Raw genomic sequence first — 23,308 nt, forward strand, 5'->3', positions numbered from 1 at the left:
GTTAGAGTGAGAGATAGTTACTGTGGTAGTGATATTGTGTTGCTGTGAGAAAGAGTTGAGTAGTGAGTTAGAGAGTGAGGTAGAGAGTTAGTGAGAGAGAGTGTAGTATAGTGAGAGATAGTGAGGTAGTGAGAGAGAGTTAGGGAGAGAGAGAGTTAGGGAGAAAGAGTGACGTAGTGAGAGCCAACCCCACACACATACAGAACCACCCACACAGAGCCACACATATACAAAGTGTATCCCCCAGACATACATGTCTGGCCTCTCAGCTTCCCAGCATCAAAACAGAGCTATCGAATGCTGAAGTTATTTGCTAACCTTCCGCTGCCGAGCGACTGGGGAGTTGTGAAAAACAGGTTTTAAAGAGAATATTTTAGTGCGCATGCATATCATCATGCACATGCGCTTACAGGGAAATAAGGCATCAAGATACACGGAGCTTCATAAGACTGAACGCCCCACCCTAAAACCTGCCAGAGGTTTGACTTCCCCGATGTCAGCCTATCAGAGAACCCCTTCTGCACTACCGGCAGCGCACGCAGCCTGGAATGGTTCCCTCGTGCACCAGCGACTTAGAGGTCACTTCCTGTCGGAGGGGGCGGTACTCTTACTGGGAAAGTGGGCCGTCTTCAATGAGTCCGTATCTTTCTCTTTGAACCAATTGCTGGCTTCATGGGGCGGTGCAGATATGCTGCCCGTTCCACTACTGCCCATTGCCGGTCACTCAATACGAGCGAGCTTTGTGATTGGCTTCCTCTGCCTTCAATTGGTTAAGTACTTTTGAGTCGACAAAGCAAAGCGGAGATATCGGATCTTTTTATGGAAGATCCTCCGTCGCGAGACGGTAGGTAAGTATTGATGCTTTGAGTTGGTGAATTTACGGCAATTGATTCTGGCACGGCGTGGCCCGTAAATTGCAAGCAGACTTTATTTGTGAGATTTATTGCTGGCTGAAAGAGTGAACCTGAGTGGCTAAAGCCTGGAAGAGCTAAAAAGAAGAAATACCTTGTTAGGAGGAACATGTTTTCAGACGATAGAGTTTGGTCGCATGTCAAGACGGTAGTGTTCATAATGTTCATTCTGACTTAAGCACACAAAAAGTTAGACTACCTCGCCCTGCTAAGTGACTGACTAATATGTTCTCAGTCAATACGGAAAATAGGTCTACTGTTGTGATGGGCAGGATATCCATAGTCTTTTACAGTATAATACCTTTATTTATTGAAGGAACATACAGGAACAAAGGCAGAGCAAAAGGCAAGCACACCACTGCCTTTCTCCGAGGCAAAGCAGAAATGCCTCGGAGAAACGCGGTGGCGTTTTCAGATTCGGGGGCGTGTTTCTTTTTCTCTCCTCTTGACATTGGCAGGAGGAGAGAAAAACACACCTAAAAAAAAGGGCGTTGCTAAAAAGTGGAAAGAACAGCACGAAACACGCCCCCGAATCTGAAAAAGACGGAGCCTATTTGGAGGGACGCCTCTCTCCTCCAATGGCTGGCCTCCGTTTAGGAAGCCAGCCAATGGAGGAGAGGCAAAAAGAGGCGGGCTAAGGAGCCACTCTCAGAAACATTAAATCTCCGACTTCCGGTTCTGGCTTCGGCAGACCGGACGGTCCTCGACCTAAAAACTACATGTATACATACATACTTCGAGGCTTTCAGTCAACCTTCTTCATCCATTGGTTGGTTGGCATGTCATTCACATTTAGGATTGCGCACCTGGGTACCCTTTCGGGTGATTAGTTGCTCTCTCCAAATTCAGATGACTTAACTCAGAATACATTTATCTCCAAGAATGGACATGGGCTCTGAAAGCTATTTTTCATAGGTTAGTAATTTTGATGAGCACAGTAGCTTAACAAGTTTAAGGAGCAAATGCTTTGTCCATGTGAGGGGCAATGTAGCCATCTTAACATACATTTCTTACTTGGTCACGATTATGTATTTTAGAGATTGCAAACTCTAGAGGAGCTAAAGATGATGCTGCACTTGCATCTTATTTACCATGAAGGGGAGCCTTTCACTGGCCAGCGTTAAGATAAGGTCCCAAGCTAAAGTAAGTTTAGACTGCAAAAACTAGTAAGGTATCTTGGCTATTATGCAATGCTGAATGGCAAAACTTTAAAGCATATAAAAAAAAAAAAATGTAACTCCTCTTTATCCGGTACAGGTGTGAAATGTGTTCATGGAATATTTATGATTTTATGCTACTATGTTACTTCCTATAGCAGTAGCACATCTTCCAACACAAACCTCGATGCAGCTACCACTGAAGCGGTTTGATAAATCCTAATTCAGCAACAGCCATCTTGCAAATTCTGGAAGGTGGGTGCCTAGTATCAATAGTTCGGACACCTGCCTCTTAGTCCTACTTAGTTTCATCAGCATTTGCAAATACAGACAATCCAAATCACAGTTAAGATCTTAAAGCAACATATAATTAGCTGGCTGAAGTGAAAAGACTTCCGCCTCCTTGAAAGAAGGTCCAATACATACAGAGATCACAGAACTTTCTGCTGATTCACTGCATACCTCAGGAGGTCAACGTTCAATCACTGCTTTCAGTATGTGATGCTGCTTAAGACACTGATCACACAAGGAAACAGAATAACTATTAGCTCCTTCGATGCGCATGACGGAGCTGTTCCGTCATGCGCATTGGTTGCACTGTGCGTATGACGGAACCGCTCCGCCATGGCCCCGCCCACGCAATAGAACCTTTAGCACAGCGCGGTAATCTGCGCCGCAGGGGTTAAACAGTATGCAGATGTTACTTAGTCACACAGCAGGGGGCGTGTTCACATACCTAGAAAAAACAGATTGCTTCATTCTACATGAACTCGTTCTTGTACACGAAGGAGTTAAAACACCCCGTTGCTTCAGCAATCCTAATTGCAAGGAATCTCATACTCCTGTTCCAACGTTAGATCCATCCAATTCAACAACAATAACGAACTTGCGAGAATATACTGGCAAAATATTGAGAAGTACTGTAAGCCAGCTGAGACTCAACCGATTTAAAAACCTAAATTCACTAGCTACCTTTGGAAGCAAGAATATCAGCCAAAGTTAGCTACATTGTTTTTAAAGTTTTAATTCTCAGCCAATTATCTCACCTACTCAAACTCATAATCCTTGCAAAACAATGAGCAAGCAAGTATACTTCTGGAAAACCAAATAGAAGTTAAGCCTGTAATAGTTCCAAATATCTCTAGATTACTTTTCAAAATTCTGAAATGTTCTGCCCTAAGACTTTTGACTTGCACATTCATTTCTTTCCTTGCACGCACCACTAAGACACAATCTGCTAGAGAAACATTGATATAGATATTATGTATTTCAGTTTTATAGGTAAGTGCTCCATAAACCACCGGTCAGTTTTGTGCACACAATTGTATCCAGATCAGATTTCAATTTATATTGAAAAAAAAACTTCAAATTCCTAAATAAAGTGCAAATAAATAAATGAAATCCTTATGTGCTACTTCTACTCCAAGCCAAATTTGTATCATATGCGACTGTCAGTTTTATGTAAAATCATAAACCACAAGCATGTACATTCAAATTTGGAAAGGGGCATGATGCAGCTTCCCCTCAAAGTAACCATGGAACGCTATCATTTATGGGGACAGATTTAAATAGCCGTAATGGGACAAGGCTAATCTACCAGTCTGCAATATGAGCAACCAAATGCTGCTTAAAACCTACCTCTACTGATTTGTACTAGACCTGGGTGGAACTCTGGCAATTTCACTCCACAGAGCTCAATAAAAATAAATCTCAGCGAGATTCCGTGAACGGGTGGAAATCGGCACTTAGTGCTGCGATTTAACACTAGAAACTCATCCTGCAGTGATTTTTCTCGGTGCCATGCAGCGCGCCAGAGGGCACAGCTTCTCCAGTTGATTTTGCTGTTGCTAGAGTAGATATTCTACTTGATCTGCAGCTTTTTGACTGCAAACGGTTGCAGCTGCCTGCGTTGGAGAAATCTTGCTGAGTGACTGAGAAATCGCACTAGGGGGCACCAAATCACGCTTGCCAACTTACGGTTTGAGCCATGCGGTGGTTGGCAGAATTTGGCCAAAACTCCATGTTACAGGCTTAACTCCGAGTACCCAAAATTCCGCAAATTCCGCTGGCGAAGCGAAATAGATCATCCACACTTAATTGTACCCAAACTCTTAGAATAAAACGCTTCAGCCAACACTGAAAATCTTACAAGCGTGCATGAATTATCCTACCTAAAGAGAACAAAGTAAGCTTCAGAATACTAGCAATTCACTTCTTCAATAATGATATTCTGATAACTGTTTTAAGCTCAATACCACCCCCCAATCTGCCACTGAAGTATTTTTATTTTCGTTATACTGCAGGAAGAAGAACTGCACCTTTGAGATATCTTCAATTTCAGTTTTACAAAATGTTTGATGCAGAAATGGAAGGAAAAAGATGTTCTACCAAAGGGGCAGGTGGAAAGGACAACAGATTCCACACCAGAACAATGTTTAAGCACCATGGAGTTTCAGCTACATAGTAACTAAAGGAGCAATAATACTTGAAAAAATAAAAGCCCAGAGAGGTTAAGTGGATCTTGGGTGGACAGAAATACTGCTTGAGGAACCAAGAACTAATTGCCCAACCAGCTTCCATCCAGCCACATACATTTGACAAACTGGGTCAACCACAACAATCCTACAAAGTGTAATTCTCACAACTGTCAGAATACTCTGAAATGTATCAGTTTGTTTGAGTTGTTTTATAAAGAGCCAAACATGTAGCACAAAGGACTCCTCACATGGCACTTGTTCTCTGGTAGATGTCTGTATTGTGGAGCGAATACAGGCTTGAGACAAAGTGCAGTTGACGTCATAGTCCCAGGCGAGGTAGCAGATTCCTGGCACAGGAATAGTATCCAGATGTATGTTCGGGTATTCATACTAGTGTAAATGAGACATTTCACTTGCAATCCATAGTCATTCATTTCTTGACACACAATTATTTCAAATAAATTACTTTGTAAAGTACGACAGAAAGGGAATTTGAGTGCCAATGCGATGTCAATACAAATATGAAAAACATTGATAAAATCATACTACTGGCTATTAGGGAACCAAGACCTGTGCTAAATTTGTGATATTAGTTTGTTATTTCAGTCAATTTATCCATATTTATTTTCACTCATTTCATGTGGGTTTATCCACATTTGAGTTGGGGATTGCAAAAAACAAAGCTGCAAACTAGTATTCACATCTATCTAATTGATAAATGTACACCAATATATGAATGACTTTTTTTGTTGCAAGCACCCTCGCTAGATCAACACAATCAAGAAAACATGAGCTGTAGTACATACAAATGTGCACATCTGTGCTCTTTAAGCTTCATTTGCAAACTTTCTTCTTTTCTCTGAACTTGTAACCTGACAATGTGAGCCATTATCCTAGCAGTGATGACTATCACCTAGGAAACTAAAAAACTAAATCTGTTTGTATCCATATTTAAATACTAAATACTGTTTTCTGCCTGTATGTATTCTTAAAAGTAATGAACTAGGAGCCTTACTTATGACCAATGCCAAGCTTTTGATCAGAGTTCCCTTGTGGGCATTAGTATGTACACATTTGGCAACCCAAGTGTGTTTTTGTTGGAAGTTACTTGTGTGTGAGGATGTGACTGGTAGTTGAACTGTTAGCAAGAACATTTCAGATTACAGGAGTCTCTGCAGTATCCCGTGCAACAGAAATAATACATATTTACAAGGATGAATTGAGGACAAGTTCACAATACGTTCTTCAATTCATAAAAACGAATAATATTTATAGAGTCTTACCTTATGTAAACAGGTGTCCACTACCCAGTTGCACACTTTCTCCAGGTCATCACTTACTTCAAGTCTGGACTTGACAAATTCACAGAGCTCCTCGTTGCTCATTACATCCCAAATTCCATCACAAGCCAATATTATAAATTCATCTTCTTCTGCCCTTAATATTTCATAAACTTCAGGTTCTGGAGAGACAAGCTGTTCGGTGGGACCCTTGCCATCAACACACTTGTAATCATAGTCTCCCAAAGCTCGAGAAACTGCTAAGGAGCCATTAACACGCTGAATCATTACACTGCCCCCAGCATTCTGGATTCTCTCCTTCTCCCTGGGATTGCAGGGTTTATGATCCTGGGTTGAAAAGCAGACTTGTCCATTCCTATAAAGAACAGCCCTTGAATCCCCACAATTGATGAAGTAGATATGATCGGGTGAAATCATAACTGCAACTGCTGTAGAGCCACTTCTGTCCATGCCATTTCTGAGGTCTGCAAAATTGCGCATGTACTCATCAATTTTTAGGAATCCAGTTCTAATACCACTCTTGACATTCTCAATAGAAGGTTCAAGAGTAGATCCAGGCTTTTGTGCTGCCCTAAAATCTTCATTGTCGGTGATGTGGTCTAATAAATGCGTAGAGCAATAATTTGCCACTCGAGACCCTGCATGACCATCATATACTGCAAAAAATGACCAGTCTTTCAGGCCATGTGGAATACCAACAACAGCAGTGTGAGCATCCTCCATTTCCACTCTCCACCCTTGCATACTGCTGAGGCCATACTGCAAACCATTTCCTCCACCATGGGCATTGTGTTTCTCAGTTTTTGGTTTGTCCAGGAATGCCCCCATGTTCAATATTAAATCTGAAACAAACAATTAGAACTCTGGTTTAGCATGAAAGTTTCAAACACAAAGAAGAACTAAAGTTAACACCACAAACATTAAGCACCATTGATAACTTTAGATAAACAATTAACATGTACTGGCAGAGCCAATGTGTCTCACCTTTCATACCCAGTGCCAGACTATTATCTTTGCTATTCTTATTTTCCCCACATGGCCACAGTGTACGCAAGCTTGCACAAACGCGATCTAGTAATGGTTTTTCTTAAGCTTTAGGAAAAAACATTTCAAGATGGCTGATGAGCATCTAGTTCACGCATGGCAGCCTTCCCATAAAGGTTTTCATATAGTGTACTAAATTAAAAAAACAACTCTCGAACCAGCTGATTATGCACTACTGGACTCCTCTGCCAAGTAACTACAAGACCAGAAACAAGTAAAAGTGTTGAAAGAGCAGTTAAAGCAATGGACAATATTCATTTTAACTGCATCTTACAATTACAAACCAAGTCTAAACATCCATTAGAAAACAATGTACTACTTTCCAATAACAAAATTATTGCTGCTACAGAACACCAACAGTGTATATAGTAATGTTGGTTCTGTCGGGTACAATTGCTTTAACACTTCAGCAAAAATGAACTCAAAGAAAGAACACACCTGTTGAGAATTAATCAAAAAAGACAATATATTGACAGCTTTATCACCTTTTTCTATTTCCAATTTACAGTTAGTGTGGTGATATAGTATGGCTGTCACAAGCAATCAAAAACTTATTGAACAAGGATTGGCATAGCCAATAGGTCTCGCCGTTGGAACCTTATAAGTGTTTAGCCATGCAACAGTTTATGTTGTTGCACCAAGGATATTGTGCTGCATAACTAAATACTTAGAAGGTCCCAAAAGCGAGACCTATTGGCTATGCCAATGCTTGTTTTAATAGTGATGTGCATTTGCGGGTGCTTTTTTCAAATGTAGTGCAATGGATTGTTGTGTGCATATTTGTGATGTGACTTGTGTGTGCTTTTAGGTCTACGTTTCTAACCAAATTTGGATATGGAGTCTGATTCCAATTAACATCATTGTTAAATTCCAATGGTATTGCACAAAGATTACTGTGGACCAGTGTAATGATTTGTGCAAGACAAGGTTTTTTTATTACACAGTGAAGTAATTAATGTTGTACATGGATTACCAACACACATTTCGGGCGTTGTTGTACCACAGTGGTTATACTTAGTGCTGTCACTGGAAGAATAATGCTTTGTAATTGGGTAAACCTTTACCAATAAAACTTTTTTTAAAAACGAACATTATGAACCGAAACATTGACTTTTTCAGCATGCTAAAAGTAATGGACAGCACAACAAACGTGTGATGCTTGCCTGCAAACAGAAAAAAGAAAAAAAAAAAAAAAGTCGGGCGAAATGACACAGTTAAAAGAAACAAACAGGACGGGGGGGGGGGGGGTCGAAAAGTGCTTTGCAGGTGTGTCTCTTTTTCAAGCAAGTGTTTTGGGGGGCGGGGTAGAAGGAAAAAAACCTCCGGGTCAGCCAATTAGTTAATCGTTTGCTGCTGACACCGGACTGTGACCTGTAGTTCGTAACTTTAGAGTGGTCGTTTGACGTAGTAACCAATCAATGTTATATCATGTCACAACGTAACATCTATTGAAGGTTCCCTGCTACTACATGTTCAATATTCACTTTGTTCTCACGTACATTTTTGCATGCTTACTTCTGAATGAAGCTCGCGTGGAGCTGAGAATGGCGGTTAATAATGGTCGCAGTTGTCCACTCTCTCAAAAATTCGAACCCATTTCCACGAACAGCCTTAATTAAGATAAACACTGCTGGCAGAGAGGCCTGCAATATGCTACTGCCACTTGCAGAGCTTGATAAGGGCCACACGACAGCTTGATAAAACCAAACTAAACGATTTAATTAAGAATTACTTTTTTTTCAACTCTCCAGAAATAATGGAGACAACTTACAGTATTTTGACAGATCTAAATAATGCAGCCCCCGGGGCGCTTTATTTCAGCTGCACGCGTTGCTTAGTCATCTCATTTCAATAATCACCCAGGAATGCTTTTTACTGCGAAGAGTATGGATTTGTTAACGTTCTTTTGGAAGCGACTTGGGGCCCCTTAAAGGTGCCCTCAAAGACCTGGCACATTGTTAGTGATGATCCCCAGCTCCATAAATATATAGAATTTTAGACGGTTCACTGTGAAAAAAGCAGCGTTTTTCACCAAGGGGTTCTGAGTGGCATGAAATACAGTGAAGCACCAGGTGTTTGTAATGATCCCTTAAGTGAAAAACATCCCCTTACTCACAGTTAGCCTTCTGCTGTTTTATGTTGATGATGGGTTGTGATCCGTCCATAACGTGAACAATCAAACAGAGAAATAAACAGGGGCCGAGAGGGCACGCGCCAGTTTCACGATTGAACATAGCTACGTCGCAACAGTGGGAAACACGCTTCGTATGAATAACAGCATTTTGACAAGTGCTGATAGTGGAAGCCTCCGGCACCCATATACAGTAATGCTGCCTCACTGCTCGCCGTTCATGGCCCTCAAGGGGATAACTAGGCAAAAACCAAAGGAAATGATGGACGGAGTGTTGAACATTGCAAGCACTCCCCCCCAGTCAACTGATCTGGGTTTAATCCATCACCATTCTTTAGCCCACTCTGCCACCCGAGTTCAGACATGGCCATATGCAAATCAGTCTGACCCTGTGCCTCATGGGAACAGTCCAGCCCGAACTGCCAAGCCAGGTCTTCACTGGACCGGAAACAAGCTTCCTAGGACCGGTTTCTGGCATTTCAGCCGTCTTCAGCCAGGCTTGCTTGAATCCAGTGGCAAAGTGAGCAAGGGACTCACGTCTGAGCATACCCTGCCAACTTATGGCGAACAAAGCAAAAACCAAAGGAAATGATGGACGGAGTGTTGAACATTGCAAGCACTCACCCCCAGTCAACTGATCTGGGTTTAATCCATCACCATTCTTTAGCCCACTCTGCCACCCCAGTTCAGACATGGCCATATGCAAATCAGTCTGACCCTGTGCCTCATGGGAACAGTCCAGCCCGAACTGCCAAGCCATGTCTTCCCTGGACCGGAAACAAGCTTCCTAGGACCGGTTTCTGGCATTTCAGCCGTCTTCAGCCAGGCTTGCTTGAATCCAGTGGCAAAGCGAGCAAGGGACTCACGTCTGCGCCTACCCTGCCAACTTATGGCGAACAAAGGGGATAACTAGGACCAGCGTAAGAAGCTGTGGAAAGTGCTCATAAGCGGCAATCTACCATCCCCAATGCATAAAAACCCAATAGCCCGCGACAAACAGATTACACTTGCTAAATGAAGCAAGAGAAATGACTCCAAAGCCAGAATTTTAGGTGGTGTCAGCAGAGCGGATGGTTAAGCAGCACTGGTGACGCAACAAAAGCCATGCATTGCACCTAACCCACCGCACAACACATACACTGAATGCAAAACAGACATCAGATCCAAAAATCATCAAATACAAGCATGTGGCAAGTTTTAAGTTCTTCCCAACACATTCCAGGAGGGTGAGTTGATATAACATCTGCTAATGGAATCGGTTGGCCATTGCTGCAGCAGCGGACTGAGGCAACACATACCAGCAGTGGCACAGGAGAAACAAGCATTGGCCGCACGGCCGCGAAAGTGACACGGTCGCGCGTGATGCAAGCATTGGCCACTCGCGAGCGGCAGCGAGAAGCGATCTGTGGAGGGGGAGAAGCAAAGAGTTGTGTGACGGAGGAAAGACAGATGGCGGCTGCGCGCGTGCACGCTCGGGTGCACGCAAGCCTGAGGCCACCAAAAGCCTGCGGTGGCACTTTCAAAAGCCACTTACTAAATGTCTCGCAGAGCAGCGCGTGCTCAGCGAGACCTAAAAACGGTACATGAATAACTTGCAGGAGATTAGGTGATCTAAAAGTGACACGGTGCTGTGAGTGAACTATATACAGTACAAAAGGTATCTAAAAATGTTCAAATCTGTCCCTAAATACATGAATCTCCAGTCAGTCTAGGGCTTAATCTGCCTTTCACGTGGAGTGGAGAGAGTAGGGTATAGATCGAGTAGAAACGTCGATGTGCCTGTACAGAGGAGCGCTCTATTGTAGATGGAGTCACGGCGGGTCTATTGAATGCCAATAGAAGTCTTCAGAAAACCAACAGTCAATTCCAAGATCATTGAACCAAAGTAAGACCTTATCATTTACACAACAGAATCGATTGAGAAGTATAAAAATGCAGCTGTTTGTAGAGAAGTGATGGTATCTTCCCTCAATTTGTATTTGATACCGAATGTTAAAATTAAAAGTATCTAGGCTGGTAATAAATTTATATCATTTGCCTCAATGGTTCAAAAGATGGCCCTCCAAAGCATATGGGCATGCTTCTACTCCACCTTTTACATGCATTACATTTTTTATTCAATCAATATACCTCACAAGTAAATCAACTGTACATCCTTTTAAAATTCAGCTAACTTTTCAGGCATGTAATTTAAATGATTTAGAAGCTCCGCTTACTTTGCAGCTATTGTTTTAATAAATTGCTGTGTTAAACTGCTACTTTTGAGGTCTTGCTAGAGTCCGCTTTAGTTCTCTGCCAGAACTTACATACTAGCAAAAAAGTGTCAATTTGAGCAGCTATTCAATTTGCATTGCTTTTTTTGTTCTAGCAAAGGAGGTTTAACCCCTTCGCTGCTGCGGACATTCCGCTGCAGCGCTGGGGGGGCAGGGGGGGCAGCGCGGTGGGCCGGTGCTCATGACGGAGCCGCTCCGTCATGAGCCACAGTTGAGCTGTGCTCATGACGGAACGGTTCCGTCATGACTCCGCCCATTTGCGTTGTCCCCCCGCACAGGCGGGGAAACAGCGCCACGTAGGCGGAGCGGCCGCCAACGGGCGTGTCATGACGGAACCGTTCAGTCATGAGCACACGGCAACTGTGGCTCATGACGGAACGGTTCCGTCATGAGCGGGGAAGGGGTTAAAAAATAATTCCTCTCAACGTCTGCACTACAGAACCTGCCACATTACAGAAGCAGCCACCAGTGATGTTTCGCACAACAGCCGGTTCTACAGATGCAGTAACATTTTGTTACATAAGTACCAAGCACAGCAGCCACCATGGCAAGGGCAACCATAGCTGACAGCATAGCAAGAGCGACAGCATAGCAAGAGCGACAGCATAGCAACAGCAACAGCAGCAGGAACCACTTAGATAAAGTTAGGACAACAGCAGGTGCAAGAATAGTAACCAAGCTGTAACCACAACACAGACCACTGTTTACACCACATCAGTCATAACAGCATGTATTGTCAGCAGCAACCCTAGCTGCCACCATGGCAGAGACAACCCCTGCAGCCGCTGCTAACAAGGCAGGGCCAACAGGTACCTTGGATGTACACAAAACAGCAACAGCTGTGATCAGTCAATAATAGTTTCAACAACTATAGAACAAATAAAAGCACAGCAGTGAGTTAAGCTTCCAAAATCACTGACATCAACAGGGAAAAGTATAATAAACAAAGCTGCCAAAACAACGGGGACAACAGCAATGACCACATCAGGGTCGACAGCAGAAACCGATAGAAAGGGACTGCAGCAGCAACATCTGCCATTACAGAAGCAACCGCTTTAACCTAAGCAGGGATCTCAGCAGCAACAGGGGACCACAGCTGCCACAATGACCAGAATAGCAGCAACAACAACAGTTGCTAGCAAGGTACAGAACAGCTCTGACCACAAATAAAACCACACAGCAGGGAAAAACAACAACATCTGCTGTCACAACAGGCACAACTGCTTTGACCACAGTTGAAAACATTGAGAGAAAAGAAAACAATGTTTGAATAGTCTCAGCCACTGGTGATGTGCATTTTCAGTACCTAGGACTAACTGTACTGACGGAGTGCCCATCTGAAGTGAACTGAAACATGCAGACGCATAATGGGGTGTGAGGACATTACATCCCCATTGAAACACCCACATCAACTAGTTTTTTTAAACCTATCGGAGGCACCCAACATTAAACGGAAACCAGGGTGCTCTTAGGTTTGATCTCACAAAAGCAAGGTGAAAGTATCAAAAGTGCTTCCTCAAATACGATTGAGCCCATCCAGGTTTATAATGATCAGGAGGAGACCCCATAATGAATCAGGACACCAACAGGGTGTGTGCGGTCACAAAAGAACCCATTTAGAGCATCACCTTGGAGACTAGTGAGAGAAAACCTAGATACTCTTCCAGTAATGAGGGTACAGGATATTTCTGGTTGACATCTAGTGATTTGGGACTCTGTATCCTGTGATCCCACCGAACAGTTACAAAACCTCTCACTTTAGAGAGTGACTGTGTACACTCCCTGAAATGTGAACGACTGAAGGTGCATGGCCAATCAATCCATTGTTAGGCTGAGCTCTCCCCGAATTATAACTTCATCTCAGAGGTGGTATTTTGACAAAACATGAATTCAAGATTCACATCTTTCCTCTTTAAGAACGTGACTGTCATCTCGTAAACATGCTTTTTTTTAAACCCATAAATCCAAGGATAAACTAAAATGGGAAAGGGTCATGAGGGACCCGAAAAGCAGCTACATAAAAACAGAATACTGTCAACGTCACAATGTCATGTCGTATACACTCCATGGACAGTTAATTAAAAAGTGGACGTATACAAAACCCATAGACAGACAACATGCCTTATGCAGCAATTTTACAATAAAACAAAAAGGCTAAGGCTTCGGTTGAATACAAAAAACGAGTAGGATGAAATTGTATTGGCTGTTATAAGTGTAAATCCCAATTGATCTTTAGTACAGACTTAAATTACTGGTAAACAGAAGGATTATAAGACAATATACTCACAAGTGAAACTCCTACTATGATGCTAACTTTAAAGAATGCAATCGCAAAACGAATCAACCAATAAATTCTGATCACCGTCCTGTCATATCGGAGTTGAATCTGTTGGGCCTGTTCAACTGTCCTTTTCCTTATGTACCAGACTGATTCAAGGTATTCAGAAACAAAAGACAATATGAATTCCATTGTTGTATGTGCATATCATTAGAGCAATTCTGTAATTGTGGACTCTCGAAGATCTACTGATCCTTTGCATCATGTACGCTGTGCAAAAGAACAGAAGATGTTTCTCTGTTTCAATGACATCATTGCAGACAAGACATTGTTTTGAATTAGGTGGAGGCTCTCTCCAGGTGCCAGTTATGGGCAGTGTCCTTTGTCTAAACTTTAAGAAAAGCGACACAGAAAATAAGTGATTAATATAATCCAAAACGAGATGGACTTTGGAGTCAGGTTTCGTTGCAAAGAATTAAGAGGTCAATGTGCCTTGCAGATTGAAGCATTTTCCCCAATACAGATGCCCAAAAGCAGAGCTTGACCAACTTGCATGAAGACATGGTAATGGCTCTAGTGTTATTTATTGCACAGGTTGCTAAACCCTAGATCGGTCAGACATGTTTTAATATAGGTTAACCATGGTAATCTAGAAGCACCTCAACAATTTGGTATATCCTGGAGACTAATCCTATAGCTTTAAAACTCTTCTTATGACCACAGCCGGAGCCAATAAAGGATGTGCTTTATTTTAATCTGGGCTCCTATAGGTTTCAGTTTGAGGGCCATTCTTATTGGGATGAGTGGAGTACTCTGTGGAAGTCTCAGAATGGTAATCTGAAAGTTTTAATGTTGGTGAATCAACTGGTTAAAATGACCAGGTTTACTGAAGCAGAATAATACCTGTAGAGTCAATAAACATTTGGGGTCCTAGAGTTTAGTTTAGTCCTCCATATATTCCACAAGGTTGTAATTATTTTAATCAGGAGTACGAGTACCCATTCTCTGGGAACCTTGATAAATACTAATTTCAATTGCCTCATTAAGAGGCATTTCTTGGGATATGGTTGAACAATCACTACTTGTTGTAATGCCTTCAGTGGCCAGAATGTCTACATTGTCATTGTTGGTCATACTCTGAAGGATAGGTTGTCTAGTCAGTTTCCACACCAAAGGGGATTCTTCATCTTCTTTTGGCACGGAGGTGGTCAGGGCGGTTGGCTTGAACTGAGAACCCTCCATCAGGGGAAACTAACTGAGGAGTACCTCTCACACAAACAATATAGCTGTCTTGAACCATACATGGACTTCATTCAAGTGCCAAGAGATAGAACCTTGTATATCCAATTCAGACTAGGTTCCCTACCCTTAAACTCGTTCATAGCTAAATGGAATACATCAAAATCCCCCTCAAAATCATGCCCATGCTGCCCTGCCCCAGAGGAAAGTATTGCCCATTTCCTTTTTACCTGCCCCGCATATAAATTGGCAAGGGCCAGATAGTTAAAACCAGTTTGCAGAAACCTTGGGACAACAAAGCATCTAGTCGCCCTCCGAATTTTAAAAACAGACGGTACTCCATCGCTGGTCTGTGGGGTGGCAAAGTTCTTAGGCTGTGCATGGAATAAACGCCAAAACAAAATCATTAAAAAAAAGCTCTGTGAAGTGATTGTCTTATTGCTAAACTGGAATTATTAGAATGTGCGGTTTTACTATTTTGTGATGTAATGCTTACAGATGAAGTAATCTGGCTAATAATTTCTAGGTCTCGCCTGATCCAGCGCATGCGCTGGTCTGGCCGAGACATTTTGTATACGGGCTTTTCAAAGTGCTGCCGTGGCCTAAAGCTTCAGTAAACGTGCACGAGCGCAGCGCCGTGTGTCTTTCCTCCGCAGCACGCAATCACTTTCGCGTCCCCCTCACTTTCGCTTTCTCCCTTCATTCTTTCTTGCTGTTCTCTTCCCCCCAGCTGTCTTTCTCCTCGTGCCTCTCCCTTAACACCGTTCTATCTACTTCTGCCCCCGGCTTCTTTGCTATGCTCTATCTCATTCTCTGCTTCTTTTCTCTACGATTCTTCTTTTCTCGTTAGCCTTCTTTCTTCTCCCTCTCATCCCTTTTCTTCTACTCATCCACCCCCCTACACAAGCACCATGTCTGCCCACCAACGGCGCCCAGCGCCTGCCTCCTGTCCCTCCTTGCCGGTATTCATCGAAGGCGCTCACGGGCCTCTCTTGTTCCGCCTCGCAAATTTCAACTACGGCACCAAGGGTTACAACGCATATGGGCCCAAGGAGCAGAAGCTGGCGCAGGAAGGGTCGGGGAGACTATGCCTTACATCGACGAGTCGCCCACCATGTTGACGCAACTCGGCGCCCGCAGCCTGGACAGAGACTATGGGGGGAGTGTCGCCCACCCTATCAGAGGTCCTGCTACCTGGGTAAGTGTGCATCTTCTTAAAACCTGGTAAAATAACCCCACTTCCATAATAGGAAATACATGTACATGTTTGTTCGTGCTTGTGCTAAATATATATTGTATCTGAGTCATTTGGATTTTAAAACTATCTACTTGGATGAACCCCTTGGTTTCCAAAAGCACAGAGAATCGAATTCATACATTCTATTTTTGAAAATTTCTAGCTCTGCCTAGCAACCGCGGAATAACCCAGAGCGTACCGTTTTTCCCATGAGATGAAAAAAAAGCCTTAATTTTCCCTCCAACAGTTATGCCCCCATCGCAAATTGAATACATTGCTATCCTTCTTGACAATTGCATAGTCGCAACTGTGTCAAAAGCATTATTTTATCAAGTTGCCACTATTTTCCCCACATGGCCTGCAGTCGCTAGGATGGCAAAGAATATTTATTTGCACCGGCAACAGAATTGGTAGAAAATCCTGCACATTTTCAACTTGTTTGAGATTGGGCGTGGAAGTGACCGTGTGCTTCTTACTTAGTAGGTTGTTTTTTTCACGCAGTATTGAACTCGTCCCAATCACAAATTTGAACTCGTCCCAATCGCAAATTGGTTTTAATCCTAGTTCTGAGCTAGCCTGATCTGTCTGTAGACACAGACGGTGTTCTTGCGATTCGTAAAAGAATTGTGTAGGCTCTACATAAGCGGTGTTTCTGGACCAGTAAAAGTTTTGTGGGGCTGTTTGAGTGGGTTTTCTGTCTCAGTAAATTGCAGATTTAGGCAGTACTCATTCATTCGAGCTATTTTCTACCAGTTGATCGAGCAGGGCCTTAAGTCAGATGGGGTTCTTGGTCTACACATTGCGTTCGAGTGAACAGCTGCTGGAAGAGGCTTGGCTTGCTGTGCAGTCCAGTCTGTTAGTCAGCAGTGAGAAGAGAGCGTGGGCCGCTAGACTCCTGTAGTAGCCCTTTACAAAGACTTTGCTGCATTGATGGCTCAATTTTGTAACAGAAAATGTCAGTGTGCAGTGCAGATTTTACATTGATTATTGCATTACAAACAATGGTCATCTTTAATTAACTGTATTTTTGTCTCACCCTGTTTTTTTTGGGGGGGGGGGGGGGGGGGATTAATCAAGCAAAGGACAAAGCAAAATTGGATGTTACTTTTGCCGCGTTACTTCTTCACTCTATTTCAACCCCCCACTCTTTTTGTCCCTCTCCTCTCTCTAATTCTCTCTTCTTCATTAACTCTCCTGTCTCTCTTTTTTAGACCATCATTCTCTCTCTCACCCCTTTCTCTTTCTCACCCCTTCATTCACTCTCTCCCCCTTCTTTATCTCTCTATCCCCTTTATTCTCTCTCCTCTCGCTCTCTTCTCTCTTACTCACTCTCGCACTTGAGCTCCACTTGCCATTCCCTCTTCCATGCTCTCTCTCGCTCGTATTTGCTCCTCCGCTTTCATCCTCTTTAGACTGCAGGTTGTAAACATTTACACACCAGACAAGGAGTCTCTCAAGCGGTCTTATTACAGCGCTGTATAGTTATAATCATTAAATAACAGTTTTTTGTAGTTGCTCAAGGCAGTAATCTATTTAGCAAACTTTTTTTAAAAGCTATCTATTCTCACGCATTCTATGTTACATGGGGGTATTTTAAAACGACAGCATTTGTTATTCCCTCGTGCACTGCGGTCTCCTGAAACAAGCAGCTAATACAGGACAAGGCGACATAAGCACCCTTCATTCTATGTACACCCTTTCTCTCTCTCTCTCCTTTAGTCACTTTCTCTCCCTTTCTTTATCTCTCTCTCCTCTATCCTCTCACTCTCTCTTCTCTTTCAATCACTTTCTCACTTGACATTCATCTGCCATTCCTTATTCCATTGTTTCTCTTTCGTTTTTGATCCTCCATTTTCCTCCTATTTGGCCTGCAGAATGTAAAAACTACACAGGAAACAAGGAGACTCTCCAGCGGTCTCATTACAGTACTGTGCAGTTATAATATATCACTCAAGACCACCGCAGCATCACTCGGCAACACCACAGCATCACTCGGCAACACCACAGCATCACTCAGCAACACCACAGCATCACTCGGCACCACATCATCACTCAACACCACATCAGTATCACTCAACATCGTATTTGCAATAGTACACAACCACATCATCACTCAGCAAAACCTAAGTATCAATCAGCATCACCTCAGCTTCATCTCAGCACCAGTCACCACCACCACCACCACCTCAACATCACTCAACACCACCAAAGCCTAATCTCGGAATCTGGCATCTGTTGATTCTCCCCTATCGTCTAACCGCTGCTAGTGTTATAATACAGGTACTAGTTCACAAACTTCAACCGCCAATTGTTTATGCCGCCAATTCATGTATACCCCCTAACCCTGGACCAACGTCCAACCCATTTACGTTGAATTTACTCACGCATGGCATTTGAGGGTGGAGTTCTCCCCACTTTTCTCTCTGGCCCTCAGTCACCAATAACCCACCTGGCATTTAACACAAAACTGAACACAGGCTGGTAATAACTCATACTTACCTGATCTGTGGCTGATCATATAAACCTTTATAGAGCTTTATCTTAACAAAGAACGTGAAAGCACCTGGTCTGTAAGCACTATTTTCTTTAATGAGTTTCTACGACTGCAGGCACGGCATGCTTTCCTTCAACATTCAGCGCGCCATGCACGCTTTCACTTTCTAAGCAATAGGTCTCGTATTTACAAGGGTTTGAGCTATTGGCATTGTAAATGACAAAGCCTTTTATTTATGTGTTCATTATCAAAACAGGTAAATAAAAGGCATTGTCATTTACAATGCCAATAGCTTAAACTCTCGCAAATGTGAGACCTATTGCATTGAACATGCTTGTTAAACTTACACTTAATTCCTTGTTCCTCGATACAATTGTTGTGTTTTGTGATCAAAGATGCAGAATGAATCTTTTTTGAAATTTTATCTAACAAATCAATTTTTTAATTTTTAATTTTAAAATGTTATACTAATGGCAACAAGAAGGAGAATTATATCTAGAAGCATTGTTACTCCACAAGCCAGAAGAATGTATGTAGTTATTTCATGTATTGCCCATTAGGATTTACGACAGCACAATGCACTTTATGTTTATGTCCAGTGCATTACACCGGGGCACCTAATATCTTGCACTGTCCACATTCATTTTAGACTATGTAGTTATCTTATGTATTGTTTACAGGGACATGATGGCACAACGCACTTTCTGTACCTATACGATACAGGGTACCCCGACCAATTTGCACTGTACCCCATATTGGGATATGCACTAGCACTTTTTGTATATAAAAGTTATAGGCTATCTTGCTTATTAGCATTATATCATGCAAACCTGTACTGTATTTTGCTCTATTCATAGAGTATGATCTTATGCTGTTTCAAATTCGCCTCTATATTTTCCTTTTCAAATTGTGATGGTGGTTTTGTTTTTAGAATGCTTTTATGGTGGTATATTTTGCACCGAATAAAGCTTGCTTTGACTTTGAATATCTGAAGTTGGTGTTGGGCTAGTACAGGCGTCTAGTGCCAGAAGTAAAAAGAACTATTGATGGACAGAATGCAGAGCAATGTCATACATTCACCCCAGTACAGAGATCTGGGCCTAAATCCATCGTTTTTTTGCTCACCATGCCATTCCAGTTTGGACCCAGCCATATGCAAATCAGTCTTGACCCTGTGCCCCATGGGAACAGTCCAGCCCGAACTGACAGGCCAGGTCCTCCCTGGACTGGAAACAAGCATCCTAGGACCGGTTTCGGGGTTTCGCCCCTCTTCAGCCAGGATAGCTTGATTCCAGTGGCATGGAGAGCACGGGACTCAGGTCTGAGCATACCCGTCCCACTCGGAAGCCTATTGGACAGTGTGACTGATTTCAATATTAAAAGTACCATGTGTTGTCTTGTAGCAATGGAAGGCGTGCAGCTTTATGCACATCGGGATTAATTAAATCCTTGAAATTAAGACCCTCTTATCCAGTGAATTGCTTTGTTAATCAAGGAAATCTCCCTTTTTCTCTGGACAGGCGTGGAAGTTTTCGAACTTACTGAGCATCCGACCGGTTATAAGCTATTCTGAGGAAGATAGAATTTAACCTGTATCTGCCATCCTCAAGTTTGTCCTGAGGCTAAGCTGCAGAAGGGGTATCTTGTGGTGGTATCCTAGATTGTTGAGATTGGAGAGTGTTGTGAAGGACCACGAGTGGCGGTGGGCCTTTTCAATACTGGGGACATCGCCTGTGGAATATTTGGTGACTTTATGAGTGATTGCGTAACTGCTAGTAGGAGATCCTCGACTTACAATAGCTTCTGTACTTTGTCCAACAAGTGGGTGTTCTGCGTGCATTAATCTTTGCCCTCCTATCTCCTGTTTGCGTGTTCTTTTCTAGCTCTGACACCTTCCTCCATTAAAGAAGTTCACCATCGATGGGGATGAGGCTACTTCTTCCATTGAGTTTCTTGGGGACAATATTTGAGTGGTACATTTAGTGTAGATTTCAACTCTTTGATCTCAGATTTTTACATATTGATCGTTTCTCATAACTCGTTGACATCCCCATTGAGGGGCCGGGATGATTTGAGATTTCGCTTTGGGTTGCTGGTTTCGCTTCAGATATACTAATCAGAGCAGATAATTGGGGGTTCTTGTGGTATACAACTGGAATGTGATCCCTGGGAATTAGGATGCACTACAGCCCCTGCCATCTGCATCAGTGCTACTACTTTCTTGAAGAGTGGGGAATTAAGTGATTTAATTTTAGCACCAGAGTTTTTGAAATAGCTTTGTGATCTTAGTTTTTTTTTGTTTGTAGGTTGTGAGCAAGTGGGAATATCATGGAGTATTTGTTCGACCACTTCAATTAAGTTACCCATTTCATGTAAGGTGCAATTATTCTGTAGACCAGTGCCTTTTATTTATATTTTTTGTACTACGAGTCCTCCCGCTGGTTTGTCGCCTACCTTCCTTTTGCCTATTTTCTGATCAACCTATTGGCTAGACTAATTGGGATTCATTAATTTTGGATTGGTACAATTTACCCTACCTCTGCAGCAGGCAGTAGAGTACACGGTCTAGTTCTGGGTCTAGACACAACTTCTGGCCTACTAAACAGGCAACTTAGAATTTATTTTTTTATTTTTAAACTAATTCAGCTACGGGTATTTTGTTACTTAATTGGTTATTGAGAAACACAATACAAACATTATAGTGACATCTAATAAAACGTTTACAATACACTAGTGCGGGACAGACAGTCCCATTTAAAAATATATACTTACCAGTTAAAGAAATGTAAGGCAACTACTTTGCTAATCATGCATTATGAAATCTCTAGAACAAATTGCTGGTTGTAGATTTGAGCTTTTATAAGGCCCTCTGTCCCTAGTTATAGCAACCTAGAGAATCTCATTCAATCATGCTTGGTGATTATTAAGAGATGATCAATATGCTCAAAAGCAAAGTAAAGAAGTAAAACAGTACCAAAATATATAGATCATATTTTTTGCATAGACCATAGGACTGACAGTACCTTAAAGTACATTTTCCAGTTACAAGAAAAACAAGGACTAAAAAATAAAAATAAAAAGGGGGGGGGGCTGGCTTAGCCTCAACCTGGCAGCGCTGCGGGCAGCACCAGCAATGATTTACATGTGCCCAAGTGGCGCAAAACAGCAGGACCCACCTCTCGACCTGCAGCTGTTGGTCCTTGCAGTAAGCTCCTCCTGTAGCACCAACAGTGATTGTGTACAGCTAAGTGGCAGGACCATCTCTTGCCCAGAGGTTGTTGGTCTCTGTAGTGAGCTCCTTCCTTACAGCCTCCAGCTGTAGTCCTGCCCCAGTAAGGAGTAAAACCGGTAAACAGTAGGCTCCGCTGCAGGAACAAGGCACCTTGGCCTAACCCCGGCCTCTTCTGTTTTCCGCCAGGCATTTAGTGCACTAACTGCTTGGCTACAATTGGCTGCACAGCCATGGCTATTTTGAAAAACAGCACTGCCTACAACTCCAATTGCTGCAACTCTGGCTAGCTCTCTTGCATTCACTGCAGCTTCCTCCCAGCTCACAGACCCACAAGTCACTCAGTGGTTGGGGGGGGGGAGGGGGGGGGGGGGTCACCCATGCACAAGTCCAAATGCGCTGAAGGCAGGGTGCAACAGTCCAGAGGATGATCTGGTCCTGGGGCACCAGCTACTCTGCTTCATGAGGGAGCCGGCGACAGTCACTTTAAAGAGCAGTCAGTGCCTGCCCCATGCAAACAAAATAGGCAGTCCCGTCCTGTGAGCTTCTGCAAAGTTTGGAGGCTCAGGGGGCGCTTCGAATGAAGGGACAAAGCTTTTGGAGGAGCCCTGGCGTGAGTCCACCAGAATATTGTTAATTCTGCTACCACAGACGAGAAACAGTATGAAGAGGAAGAACATGCGGGAAAACCAATAGCATGGTCAGCAAAAGAAAGCAAGAAACAAGGTCCAGGAAAGAATTGATCTTACAAGAGGTTCAGCAATGCAGAAGACAAAAGAAATGTTTTAATAAGTAAGATGTTCACTACGCAGATCAGATCATTTCCCACTTTCGAATTAATAAATTAAAGTTTTGCTTCACCATCTCCTACTTTTCCGAAAACATGACATCCTCAATCTCTCATTGACAAAGACATTTCAGAAATAATAGCTAGTCTTCAAAGTGGAAAGACATGTGAAATGTTGGATTGCCCTAGAATTTTTTATAACATTTTCAACAAATGGTTGGCCCTTTAAACAAATGGCCGGCCCTTTAAACAAATGGCCAAATCATCTAGTAGCAGGTGGCGACATTTCTCTTTCAATTAAATCTGGGTACTGTTTACCTTCCCAAAAGCTGAAAAAACGAGAAACAATCTGGCCTCTAGAATTATTAAACCGCGATTATAAAACATTGGCAAGCATTTTAGCTAACAAGCTTGCATCTCAGGTTCTCACACTCATCCATGCAGGCCAGAATGAGTTTTGAAAGTGGTAAATTATCACTACATGAATAAGATAACAGTAGTTATTCTGCTACTGGAGGCAGAGAAAGCATTTCACCTGCCATTCCTCCCTCACAAGACCTCTGCAACAAACTCAGCGCCTTCTTCCACCACAAAATCAAGAACATCTACAACTTCGACAGAGACAACCAACACACTGGACCCACACCAGTCACCCCCCCCCCCCCACTCGACACCCTGAAACCAACGATTGGCAGCTGGACAGCCCTCATCCCCGAAGACACACTGGAGACGATAAGGTCAAACCACTCC

At 42.8% G+C, this 23,308-nt stretch overlaps 1 protein-coding gene across 2 annotated transcripts in view; it reads right to left on the minus strand.

Moving 5' to 3' along the window:
* Window positions 1-23,308, minus strand: part of PPM1B (protein phosphatase, Mg2+/Mn2+ dependent 1B) — a 201,743-nt gene that overhangs the window by 134,234 nt on the left and 44,201 nt on the right. For both annotated transcript variants that reach the window (XM_085612779.1, XM_085612778.1), the window contains exon 2: window positions 5,829-6,688. In XM_085612779.1, coding sequence (XP_085468905.1) covers window positions 5,829-6,674 — 846 coding nt within the window. In that variant the 5' untranslated portion in view covers window positions 6,675-6,688. The remainder of the gene's footprint in view (window positions 1-5,828; window positions 6,689-23,308) is intronic.

This window comes from Triturus cristatus, chromosome 6 (genome assembly GCF_964204655.1).
Source record: "Triturus cristatus chromosome 6, aTriCri1.1, whole genome shotgun sequence".
NCBI classification, from domain to species: domain Eukaryota; kingdom Metazoa; phylum Chordata; class Amphibia; order Caudata; family Salamandridae; genus Triturus; species Triturus cristatus.